The sequence below is a fragment of the Lepidochelys kempii genome, chromosome 23 (genome assembly GCF_965140285.1).
Source record: "Lepidochelys kempii isolate rLepKem1 chromosome 23, rLepKem1.hap1, whole genome shotgun sequence".
NCBI classification, from domain to species: Eukaryota; Metazoa; Chordata; order Testudines; family Cheloniidae; genus Lepidochelys; species Lepidochelys kempii.
In genome coordinates this window covers 14,306,687-14,318,991 of record NC_136402.1, presented here as the reverse complement: position 1 = coordinate 14,318,991, position 12,305 = coordinate 14,306,687, and the positions used below count along the sequence as shown (strand labels likewise).

Here is a 12,305-nt window from a genome sequence, read left to right as displayed (position 1 = left end):
GGCCGCGGAGGGGAAGGGGGCTCCAGTGGTGGGGGTGGGGCTGGGAGTCAGGACTCCTGGGTTCTCTCCCCGGCTCTCGGAGGGGAGCCGGGACTTCTGGGATCAGCAGCGGGCCCTGACGGAGCAGTGAGGTGATAGCGAGTGCCCCGTGGCCAGGTGGAGGGTCCTGCCCCACACACTCTAGTACCCCCCCAGGGGGGTCAGGGCTCTGCTTCCCCCCCCCCGGCGCGGTGCCTTTAAGAACTCAGCCGACCCGCTCTGTCTTCCCCCCCCGCCGACACGTGCCGCCCCATGTGCTGCCAGCCCCCCAGGCCTCTCCCCCTGCCGCCTCCCCGATTGGCTAAAAGTGGGTCAGGCTCCTCCCACCCTCCGGCTTCCTATTGGCCAAATCTAGGTCAGTGCTCCCCTCCCCCCGCCCATCGCCTCCCCCCCCCATGGCCCGGACACATGACCGGGCCGGGCGCACGAGTCTGGGCCTTGGCAAACATTCCCAGCCCGCCGATTGGCTCGGCCGGAGGCAGCTCGGGTTCAGGCCCCGCCCACTTCTTCAAGCCCCGCCCCGTTTTCCCAAAGCAGGGAGTCGGGCAAAAAAAGAGATTAAAAAAAAAACCACCCAGCAGCCACCGACAGCTGCGAGGCGCTGGCGGAGATCGGGGGGCCGCTGAGCTGGGATCGGGGGGGCCAAACTTCCCAGCAACGCTGCACCCCAAAACCTTGGGGGTGCCCCCAACAGGAGAGGCCGGGGTGCTGGGGGGAGGAAGGAATCTCTGGCTCCTGCCCTGCGGACCCCCCGCCCTCCGGGCCACTGTGACACTGGCAGGCGTGAGAAGTTTTTTTGCTGCGGCAGAGAAGTGGGTGCCGGGGAGCTGCCCGGCTAAGGGGGGAGCCGGCTGTTTTGGGGAGCTGGGATTTTTTTTCTCAGGGTCTCCACAGCAGGGATCTGCTGGAGCGTGTTGCCAGACCAGATCCTTTCAGCTGCGAGGGATCAGCCGGGAAGCTCTCCTCGCCCTTGGGATCCCCAGCTCCTGTGGGCACAGCGGGGATCCCTGACGGGCCATGGCCAGGCCAGCGGCCCAGCTGGGCGCCACGGAGCGGCTGCCAAACCCTTTGCTCTCCTCCCCACCGCTGGGGGTGCCCGGGGCCGGCATGGTCAGCCTGAAGAGCCTCCTGCAGGGGCCCATCAAGAGCCCGGAGCGCAGGCCCAAGGACCTGACCACCTGTAAGTGCCCTGGCGGCCGTGCATCTGTCCGGTCCTGCGCGGGTCCGTCAGGCTGGTGATCGCCATCCCTACGCCACCGGCCAGCCAGCCAGCCCTATGTGCACCCCGCCATCTGTCTGTCCCCCCTTCCCCATAGGAACCCCACCATCCATCCAGCTGTCCATCCATCCATCCATCCCCATAGGAACACTGCCATCCATTCATCCATCTGTCCATCCCCATAGGAACCCTACAATCCATCCATCCATCGATCCCCATAGAAACCCATCCATCCATCCGTCCATCCATCCATCCCTCCCCATAGGAACCCTACCAGCCACCCAGCCAGCCACCCATCTATCCCCATAGGAACCCCCCATCCATCCATCCATCCATCCACCCGTTTGTCCATCCATCTGTCCATCTCCATAGGAACCCCCCATCCATCCATTCAATTGTCATCCATCCATCATTCTCATAGGAACCCCACCATCGACCCATCCATCTAGCCGTTTGTCCATCCATCTGTCCATCCCCATAGGAATCCCCCATCCATCCATCCCCATGCAAACCTTGTCATCTCTCCAACCATGAACCGCGCCATCCATCGCTTCCCCTAGCCCCCCTATCTAATCTTGGTAGTCTCTCTCCATACTGCCCTCCCATCCATCCTGCCCTCCCTGTCGGCAAACTGCCCAGCACGGTCATATTGATATGGAAATACACCCCGGAAAGGGCCCTTGGTGCCCCTCAGCAGCCCGCCTAGCACATCCTTTGGCTGCTTTCAGCCCTTATTTGTCTGTCCAGTGGTGCCCACCCTCTCCCCCAGCTGGCTGTCATCTGGGGCAGGATTTGCACTCTGGGCTGGAAAGGGGCAGCCGAGAGGGAGGGAAAAGTGTGAGGAATTGTACCGGGACCCAAGCTCAGGGGGCCCCCAAAGGTCTGTGTAAATGCAGTGAAATGGGAGGGGTCCCAGTGAACACGAGGTGCCCAGACCCCAAATTCCTCTGGGCCGGCCTGGCCATGGGGACCCCGCTGGGCAGCAGCCCTGGCTGCAGCTGGGCCCAGGCATGGACTCCTGGGCCACCAGGAGCACTGACTTGTGAGTGGGAGAGAGACAGAGGCAGAGTGTGTGTGTATTTGTGTGGTTTTGTGTACAAGACAGACAGACAGAAGTGGAGCAAGTGTGTGTGTTTATTAATGTGTGTTTGTGACAGACAGAGAGCATACGTATTTGTGTGAGAGAGAAGGACAGACAGAGGCAGTGTCTGTGTATTAGTGTGTATTTGTGTGTGTTTTTCTGTGTGAAAGAGATGGACAGACAGAAGCCGTGTGTGTGTGTATTAATGTGTGGTTGTAAGACAAGCAGAGTGTGTGTGTGTGTGTGAGAGAGAGAGAGACAGACTGATAGAGGCAGAGTGTGTGTGTACTGGTGTGGTTTTGTGAGAGAGAGAGACAGACGGACAGAACCCGAGTGTGTGTGTGTATCTGTGTGTTTGTGACAGGCCCGGACCAGGCAGAGCATGTGTGTGCGTCCTCCTGTATATATGTGTTTGTGTGTTTGCAGGAATGGCCCTGGTTTTCCACCGGCCCCATCTGCTCCCACTGGGAAGTTCAGAAAAGTCCCGAGGCGCTGGGGAAGGTCTGGGGGGCAGGGTCTGTGCAGGTTCACTGTCTAATTGCGTGACACACACACACACAGAGAGCTCTAAATCCCCACAGCCAGCACACAGCCGGGACACGGGATGTGACAGGAGGCAGAGAAACGTGCACTGAGGGATGTTTTTTATTTTTTTTATTTTTTGCCTAAGGAAATGTTGGTAAAAAGCTGCCAAGCGCCTGCGCCCATGTGGACCCAGGGCAGGGGGTGGGTTCGGCTTTGACAGATGGGTGAGTCCCACATCAGGCCAGGATGTGGCCTCCGGGGTCAAGCCGCGGCACCCCCCGGTGGGGAAGCTCTGACAAGGATCTCGCTAGCCACAGGGTAGCCCCCTCCCATTCCATCCCGAACTCAGCCTCCCTGGCACATACTCCCTGAAGAAGGCCCCAAGTTGCTCCAGGTCAGGAGTGAGGGGCATTGGCAGAGCTGGGGGGGGAGCCCAGGGCTGGGCTAGCAGGGGCTGCGGGTCGGGAGTGAGGGGCACCTGCAGGAGTGGGGACGTGATTGAGGGGCACTAGCAGGCTTGTGCGGGGGAAGCACCCCCCCCCAGGGATGAGCAGCCCCTCCTCCCATATGTGCCAGGGGAGGGGGCCCCTTGGGCAGTGACTCAGCCCTGCTCTCGGGGCGCTGCCCCGCTGGGCATGGGAGAAACTCAGCGCAGGGCGTGACCCGGGGCTGTCACCTGGCTTCCTCCACACATGGGCCGGGGAGTCAGGCCCCAGGAATGGGGTGTTGCCCGGGCATCCCGCCTGCTCCAGCCCCGTGCCAGCCGGCAGGCAGGGGGAGGGGCAGCCTGGAGTCGAGGCTGGACGGGGCTGGGAGATGTGGGGTGCCCACCCGGCCCATAGCCGCTTGTCAGCGCTGTCTTCACAGGGCGTCCCAGCAGCCTTTGCTCCATTCCCCGCTCGTTTCTTCCCAGAACGCTTTGCGCCATTCCTCAGTCTCCTTGGGGCATCCCAGAATCCTTTGCAATGCTCCCCACTCTTCTTGGGGCATCCCAGAATGCTTTGCTCCCTGATCCCTTCCCGCCTTGACACCAGGCGTTGGGGGGGCGGAGGTTGCTTTTGAAGCCAGAGGCTAAAGCCAGACACACTGAACCCAAGGTGTTTTGGGGGGACAGGGGAGTCGGGGATCACAGGAGGACTTGTGATGCAGTCAGCTGACCATGAGAAACCAGGACTCCAGGGTTCTCTCCCTGGCTCTGGGAGGGGAGTGGGGTCTAGTGGTTAGAGCCAGGGGGGCGAGGAGCCAGGACTCCTAGGTGCTCTCCCTGGGTGACTTTGAGGCTCTGGTGCAACAGTGATGCGTGTGGGAGGCAGGAGAAGAAGGGGCTCTCCTCCCCTGGGGGCCAGGCCGCTCCCCCCACCAGGCTGGAACCCGCAGCCGCTGGGCCACACACAGGGGGGCGGGGGGAGAGCCTGAGCTGCGCACGCTGCAGTGAGCCGAGCCGGGGTCGCCCGAGGTGAGCCAGGCCTCACGTGTGCAGGGAGCGGGCGGGCGGCACGTGCAGGGAGCCAGCCCGGCTGCGGCTGAGGCTGGGGAGCAGCTGGGGCCTGGGGACAGGGCAGTGTCTGGCTGGCGCCGTGCAGGCCCTGACTGTCCATCCACCCCACCCATCTGTCCCCACATCCCCACTCTGCCTATCTCAGTCTCACTCGGCTTTCTCTCTCTTCACCATGATATCTCGCTCCTTGAGTTCAATACACCCCCCGCCCACAGGGTCTCGGTGCTCTGGGGGGCTCTGCCATGCTCAGGGCGGAGGGCCCGGCTGGGCTCCAGTCAGTTTCTCCTCCTGGGTCTCTGGCGAACGCACCCAGCTGGGGACTCGTGCCCCCTGCCCCCATTTGTGCTCGCAGATCCACGCACTTGGGCACTTCCTGGGGCACGCACCCCCACCCCCGTGTGCACACACTCACTCATGTGGGCACAACGACAGGCCCGCACTCGCGGACTCCGATCCCTGGCGCTCCCCCGCGCTCGCTAGGGCATCCTCCCCATGCCCGGCCGCTTGCTCCCGCATTCCTGGGTGTGGTGCCGCACCGTGCCTGCCGCTCACACCCCCAGCCCACCCCCCACACGTGCGCCTGCTTGTGCTCTCCCCCGTGCGTGCAGCCAGCGAGCTGTGCAGGATTGCACTTCCAGCGCCCCACGTGAGCACAGGCCGGCTGCCACTGGGAGCCGAGACTCGGTCGCTTGGGAACGCGTCCGCGAAATCCCGCAGCTCCCACACTCACACGGATTTGAACACCCTGTGGACTCTCACAGCAGGGCCTTCGGCAGACACACAAAGTGCAGGACTCATCTCTGCCAGCAGGGGCACACTTCCAGCCCCCCTTCACCCCACCCCCTAGCTCTAACCAGTAGACCCCACTCCCCTCTCAGAGCCAGGGAGAGAATCCAGGAGTCCTGGATCCCCCCCGCCCCAAGCTCTAACCACTCACCCCCACTCCTCAACCAGAGCCAGGGATGGAACCCAGGCGTCCTGACCCCCCTCTCTCCCCCTCCAGGCCTGGCCAAGGAGAAGGAGCGGAAGATAGAGGAAGAGCTGGGGGGCGCACGGGCGGGACAGTGTGCCTACCTGGGCTCCCTGCTGTGGGAGCGCACCCTGCCCTACAGCGAGATCGAGTACGTGGACCTGGACGAGTTCCTGCTGGAGAACGGGCTCCCCCCCAGCCCGGCCCAGCCGCCCTTCTCCCCGGCCAGCCAGGCCACCAGCTCGCCCTCCAGGGGCATCGCCGTCGACCTCAGCCGCCCGGCCTCCTGCACCTCCTCTGCCTGCTCCTCGCCCGCCGAGTGCCCGGGCAGCAGCGACGGGGACCAGTGCTGTGCCCCTGCAGGTAGCCGGGGGGCAGTGGGGCCAGGGGGCACTAGTAGGGAGCAGTGCTGGGAGGGTGGAAGGGAGCACGGGGGGGGGGGGGCAGCAGGGAGGTGGAGCTGCGGGGGGCAGTGCCCAGGGGAGCTAGGGGGCCCAGCAGCTTAGGGGGGCTGTGTCTGGGCGTGGGGTCTCTGCTGAGTCACGGCCTCTCTGTCTCTGACACGTGGAGGGGGCAGACCCCTGGGCCTGCCCCACTTACAGCCCCACAAGCCTCCCAGGGAGCCTGCACATGGCCCCATGCCAGGGAATTGCTCCCAGGGACGCTCCCATACCAGGGAATCCCCAGCCCCCCTACCCATAACGGGGAATCCCCCCACCACTGAGTTATCCCCCCACCACTGAGTTATCCCCCAACCCCCCCCATAACGGGGAATCCCCCCCACCACTGAGTTATCCCCCAACCCCCCCCATAACGGGGAATCCCGCCACCACGGGGTTACCCCCCCCCCTTGGACTCTGGATGTCGCCGGCCCTTCCCACCCCGCCGTGTTCTCCTCTGGGCCCCCCCAGCTGGATCCCCCCTCTCGCCCCCCCTTCACACTCCGGCCCACGTGCGCCCGCCCGGCCCCTCACACGCGGGGGCGGAGGCTGCGGAACGTGACGCGGGGCGGGGGGGTTCGTGCGGGGACACGAGACCGCGGATTAGACACGGGATTCCCCCGCGCGGCGCCCTGCGCCCCCCCTCGCCGGGCCTGCAACCTTGCCCGCCCCCGTGCCCCCCCCGACCTGCAACACCCCCCCGCGCGGCGCCCCGCGCCCCCCCGGCCTGCCCGCCCCTCCCCCCTTGCCTGCAACGTCCCCCCGCCCTGCTCGCTCCCTGCCCTGCAAGCTTCCCCTCCCCCAGCCTTGCAACCTGCCGCCCCCCTCTCTCCCTGCTTCCCCCTCCCTCCAGCCTCCTCCCGGCGCTCGCTCCCTGCTCCCCCCGGCCCTGCAATTTCCTCCCCCCGCGCGGCGCCCCCCCCCCGCTCTGCAACCACCCCAGTCTTGCAACGCCCCCACTCGCTCCCTGCCCCCACCTGCAATCCCCTTCTCCTCCCCCACACTCACTCCCTGCTGCTCTGGCCCTGCAACCTCCCCCCTGCCCACGCTGCAACCTGCTCCCCCCGCCCTGCACTCCTGCCCCCGAGCCCTGCCCCCCCCCCCGACCTTGCACCGCCCCACCTCCAACCTCTTGCCGTGCAACCCTCCTTGCTCACTTCAGGACCCCTCCCTGGTCCTGCAACCCCGCCCCCCTTGCTCCCTGTCCCCCCCAGCCCCGCAATTCCCCTGCCACATGCTTCCTGCCCCAGTCCCTCTGCCCTCCAAACCACTGTGACCCCGTGCTCTGTGCTCCCCTGCCCAGAGTCCCCACCCTCTGCCCAGCAACCGCCTCTCTGCCCCCTGCTCCCACCTTCATCCCTGGCCCCCACACCCTGTCCTGCACCCACTCCCTGCATCTCCCTGCCCCCCCCCACCTGGCACCCTGCCTCCTGCCTGCTTTCCTTCCCCTGCTTCCCAGCCTGCACCCTGCCTGCAGCCCCCACCCCGTATGCACCCTACACCTGCTGTGCACAAACACCCTCCCCCCCCATTTGGAAAGGAATACCAGCCCCCTCCCCCCACACACAAGCACACACAGATACAGGGACCGGTCTGGGAGCCAGGACTCCTGGGTTCTATTTCCTGTTCTGTGACTTTGTCCAAGTCCCTTCCCCGCACCGTGCGGGTGGCAGTTTCCTCCCAGGGGAACCGCCCCGGCAGGTGTTTATGGGTCCCGGGCGGTGCTGGGATCTCTCCCAGCCAGGCTGCCCAGTACCTGGCTGATCCCCGCGAGCAGCAAGGTCCTGCTGGCTGTAAACCCGCCTCTAATCCCCTCCTGGCACCAGAGCTCCCCGAAGGGTGAGGGTGCCCTCACAGCTGCCCCACGCCTGATCCCTGCAGAGCTCCTGCTAAGCAGGGTCACAGCAGGTCAGGGCTTGCATGAGGCACCCGCCTAGGAAATGCCAGCTGCTGGGGGGGGGCTCAGCAGGGGGCGCTCTCCCCTGGCTGTCAGTGCTGGGCCCCTTACACCGGGGTGGTGCTGTGCTGAGGGGGGCTAAGGGGGACAGCTGGATAGCTTGGTGCTGCCATCTGATGGTGCGACGTGGGAATGCCCCTTGCTCTGACCTTTTCCTGTCCGGCCCCGTCCCATCCCGTTCCCAGGCCCGGTGACCCCCGCCTCCCGGCACACGCCCAGCCCGGTGGACCCCGAGGCAGTGGAGGTGCTGATGAACTTTGATCCTGACCCCGCGGATCTGGCACTATCCAGCGTCCCGGGGCATGAGACCTTCGACCCCCGGAAGCACCGGTTCTCAGATGAGGAGCTCAAACCGCAGCCGATCATGAAAAAGGCGCGGAAAATCCAAGTGCCAGACGAGCAAAAGGTGAGTCCCAGCTCTGGGGGGGCCGTGGGGCAGGGGGCCTGTCCCCTCTAGGGGGCGCTGGCTCTCATCTGCCCCCAGGGTGGGGTCTGGCTGGCTCGGGGGGCAGGGAATGGGACACGGGGCCTGTCCCCTCTAGGGGGCGCTGGCTCCCATCTGCCCCCAGGGTGGGGTCTGGCTGGCTCGGGGGGCAGGGAATGGGACACGGGGCCTGTCCCCTCTAGGGGGCGCTGGCTCCCATCTGCCCCCAGGGCAGGGATTGGCTGGCTCAGGGGGGCAGGGAATGGGACATGGGGCCTTTCCCCTCTAGGGGGCGCCGGCTCTCATCTGGCCCCAGGGCGGGGTCTGGCTGGCTCAGGGGGGCAGGGAATGGGACATGGGGCCTTTCCTCTCTAGGGGGCGCCGGCTCTCATCTGCCCCCAGGGCAGGGATTGGCTGGCTCAGGGGGGCAGGGAATGGGACATGGGGCCTTTCCCCTCTAGGGGGCGCCGGCTCTCATCTGCCCCCAGGGCAGGGATTGGCTGGCTCAGGGGGGCAGGGAATTGGACATGGGGCCTTTCCCCTCTGGGGGGCGCCGGCTCTCATCTGCCCCCAGGGCAGGGATTGGCTGGCTCAGGGGGGCAGGGAATGGGACATGGGGCCTTTCCCCTCTAGGGGGCGCCGGCTCTCATCTGGCCCCAGGGCGGGGTCTGGCTGGCTCAGGGGGGCAGGGAATGGGACACGGGGCCTGTCTCCTCTAGGGGGCGCCGGCTCCTATCTGGTTGCAGGGCAGGGACTGGCTGGCTCAGGGGGGCAGGGAATGGGACACGGGGCCTGTCTCCTCTAGGAGGCGCTGGCTCCCATCTGCCCCCAGGGCAGGGACTTTGGCTGGCTCAGGGGGGCAGGGAATGGGACACGGGGCCTGTCTCCTCTAGGGGGCGCTGGCTCCCATCTGCCCCCAGGGCAGGGACTGGCTGGCTCAGGGGGGCAGAGAATGGGACACGGGGCCTGTCCCCTCTAGGGGGCGCCGGCTCTCATCTGCCCCCAGGGCAGGGACTGGCTGGCTCAGGGGGGCAGAGAATGGGACACGGGGCCTGTCCCCTCTAGGGGGCGCCGGCTCTCATCTGCCCCCAGGGCAGGGACTGGCTGGCTCAGGGGGGCAGGGAATGGGACACGGGGCCTGTCTCCTCTAGGGGGCGCCGGCTCTCATCTGCCCCCAGGGCAGGGACTTTGGCTGGCTCAGGGGGGCAGGGAATGGGACACGGGGCCTGTCTCCTCTAGGGGGCGCTGGCTCCCATCTGCCCCCAGGGCAGGGACTGGCTGGCTCAGGGGGGCAGGGAATGGGACACGGGGCCTGTCCCCTCTAGGGGGCGCCGGCTCTCATCTGCCCCCAGGGCAGGGACTGGCTGGCTCAGGGGGGCAGAGAATGGGACACGGGGCCTGTCCCCTCTAGGGGGCGCCGGCTCTCATCTGCCCCCAGGGCAGGGACTGGCTGGCTCAGGGGGGCAGAGAATGGGACACGGGGCCTGTCTCCTCTAGGGGGCGCCGGCTGTTCTCAAGTCTCTTTCTCGTTCGTTTTCTCTCCCTCTGCCCCACGGCCCCCCCCCCCCCCCCAGGATGAGAAGTACTGGAACCGGCGCTACAAGAACAATGAGGCGGCCAAGCGCTCGCGGGACGCCCGGCGCCTCAAGGAGAACCAGATCACGGTGCGGGCCGCCTTCCTGGAGAAGGAGAACGCCGTCCTGCGGCAGGAGGTGGCCAGCATCCGCCAGGAGCTCTCCCGCTACCGCACCATCCTCACCAAGTACGAGTCTCAGCACGGCACCTTGTAGGACGCCGGCCGCCTGCTCCGCCACACGCCCCGGCCCCCCCGCGGACGGTGGGGGGGGCTGCTTCCCCGCAGCAAGGGGGCGCCCTCTTTCCCCCTTCCCCCGCTCCTGGGCTCTCCCCGCGCGGGGGCGTGTGGGCTCCAGCCAGCTCCCGCGGGTGGAGGTGACTGTCCAGGACCAGGAGCAAGGAGAGACATTGGCTCGGACCCGGACCCCGCTCCCCGTTCCCGGGCGGAAGTGGGGAGCCCGGCTGACTCTTTCCCGGGGAGCGGGCCGGAGTCGGGGGGGGGGTCTGAACTGGTGATGTGCCCCCCCCCCCAGCCCTGCAGCAGGATGAAGCAGGGGTTTAGGCGGCCATGCGCACACACGCGCCCCGCCCCACTGAATGGAAGAGGTGGGTGGGAGGCACAGAGCCAGTGGGTGGCAGGGTTATCTGATGAGGGGGGCTGGGAGCCAGGACTCCTGGGTTCTATCCCCCACTCTGGGAGGGGAGTGGGGTCTAGTGGGTTAGAGTCGGGGGGCTGGCAGCCAGGACTCCTGGGTTCTATCCCCCACTCTGGGAGGGGAGTGGGGTCTAGTGGGTTAGAGTCGGGGGGTTGGCAGCCAGGACTCCTGGGTTCTATCCCCCGCTCTGGGAGGGGAGTGGGGTCTAGTGGGTTAGAGTCGGGGGGTTGGCAGCCAGGACTCCTGGGTTCTATCCCCCACTCTGGGAGGGGAGCGGGGGCCAGTGGTTAGAGGAAGGGGCTCTGGCCTCCCAGAGCTGAGGGTAGAAATGAGGAGTCCTGACTCCCAACTCTTTACCCCCGGGGCTGGAAAAGAGACCAAGGGCTGTTACTTTGCCAGCTCGTGTGCGCCACCTAGTGGCGGCGAGTAGTAATAGGAACCTGTGGCTTCTATCAGTCACAGCCAGGGACTGAGTAGGGGGGTGGGCTGGGGCTGGGACAGTCCTCTGGGGCCTGGGGGTCCTTCACCCTAGTGCCCCACACCCCCGCTCTCCCTTCTTGCTTCAAACTGCTTTTCAGCCGTCAGATTTCAGAGCAAGCAAGGCCAGTAACTTCGCTGGGGGGTTGGAATCCCAGGACTCCTGGGTTCTCTCCCCAACTGTAGGAGGGGAGTGGGGTTAAGTGGTGGAGGTGCAGGGGGGAACCTCTGACCTCTCAGGGCAGGGATAGAACCCAGGAGTCCTGACTCCCAGCTCTCCACTGTTCCAACTACCAGAGCTCCACCCCCCGCCGATCCTGGGGATCGAACCCGATCGAACCCAGGAGCCCTGGCTCCTGAGCTAACCACCAAACCCCACCCTCTGCCCAGAGCCAGGGATGGAACCCAGGAGTCCTGGCTCCCAGCCCTGATCCTTTAACCCTTTGCACTCTGAGCACTTTTGAGGCACCGGTGTTGCTGGTTGGGGGGACGTGCGGCGCGTCCCCCCTCGAACACTCCACGGGTTTGCACAGGGGCTCAGGGCAGGGTGGGAGAGTTCTTCTTAACTGTTATTATTATTATTCTAACGATTCGCTCTATATTTTGTTAAGTGCGGCCGGCCTGTCTGGGCCCTGCGCCTTGTGGCTCCCGCCCGGCCTCTACCCCAGCCCCTTCCGCTCCCTGTCGCCGGCTAGCATTTTCCAGGGGGTTTCTGTCTTTCCGGGTGTTTTTATGAAGCCGGGGCCCCAGGCACTGCCCCACGGACCCTGGGCGTTTACCGGCACGCCAGATCCTCGCCCGCGGGCTGCTTTTCTCGGGGAGCGGGCGAGGCAGCGTGACAGAGCCCCCCCGGCCGCTAGGCCATTTGGGGGAGAAGACCGCCACCCGGCCCAGCCAGCGCCGCCCGTGGGAGAGCTCCGCTTTCGGAGCAGGGCTAGACGGCCAGCCAGAGGCGGCACTTCCAAAGCGGCATGTGAATCTATTTTTCCGGGGGGGGAGACAGACAGACAGACACAGCTACTGCAGCTCAGCAGAAGAGAGAACTTTTCTGGGGGGAGAAGAACTATTCCAGAGCAGCGCGGGATCTGCGTGGGGGGGCAGTTGGCCGGCCGCAGCGATCCCAGGCCGGCGCGCGACACTGTTTTATATTTTTATGGAGGGGAAGGAAACTTATTTCATACAGAAAGAAAAAAAATATATAAGGGGGGGTCTGAGATGCAGGGCTCCGTTTCAATGCCTGGTTGGGGGGAGGTTCTGGATGGTTTATTTTTTCCCTTGCCGAATGCTCAAGGAGGAACGCAGAAGGGCAGCCGGCCACGGCCGCCAGCTGGTGCCGATTGTACCAGGGTAATAAAAGAGCCAAGAAAGCGATGAACAGAGAGCTTGGGGGTGGGAGTGTTCTTTGAATAGGGGGTGGGAGGGTGCACCCCTGCGGGGGCTGCCC

At 65.6% G+C, this 12,305-nt stretch overlaps 1 protein-coding gene across 1 annotated transcript; it reads left to right on the top strand.

Annotated features, from left to right (window-relative positions):
• The first annotated feature begins 57 nt into the window (after positions 1-57).
• Positions 58-12,242, top strand: DBP (D-box binding PAR bZIP transcription factor). The gene is made up of 4 exons (XM_073322127.2): positions 58-1,219; positions 5,366-5,695; positions 7,915-8,135; positions 9,728-12,242. The coding sequence occupies exons 1-4, from the start codon at positions 1,057-1,059 to the stop codon at positions 9,941-9,943; spliced, it is 930 nt and encodes a 309-aa protein (XP_073178228.1). The 5' UTR covers positions 58-1,056; the 3' UTR covers positions 9,944-12,242.
• The last annotated feature ends 63 nt before the right edge of the window (positions 12,243-12,305 follow it).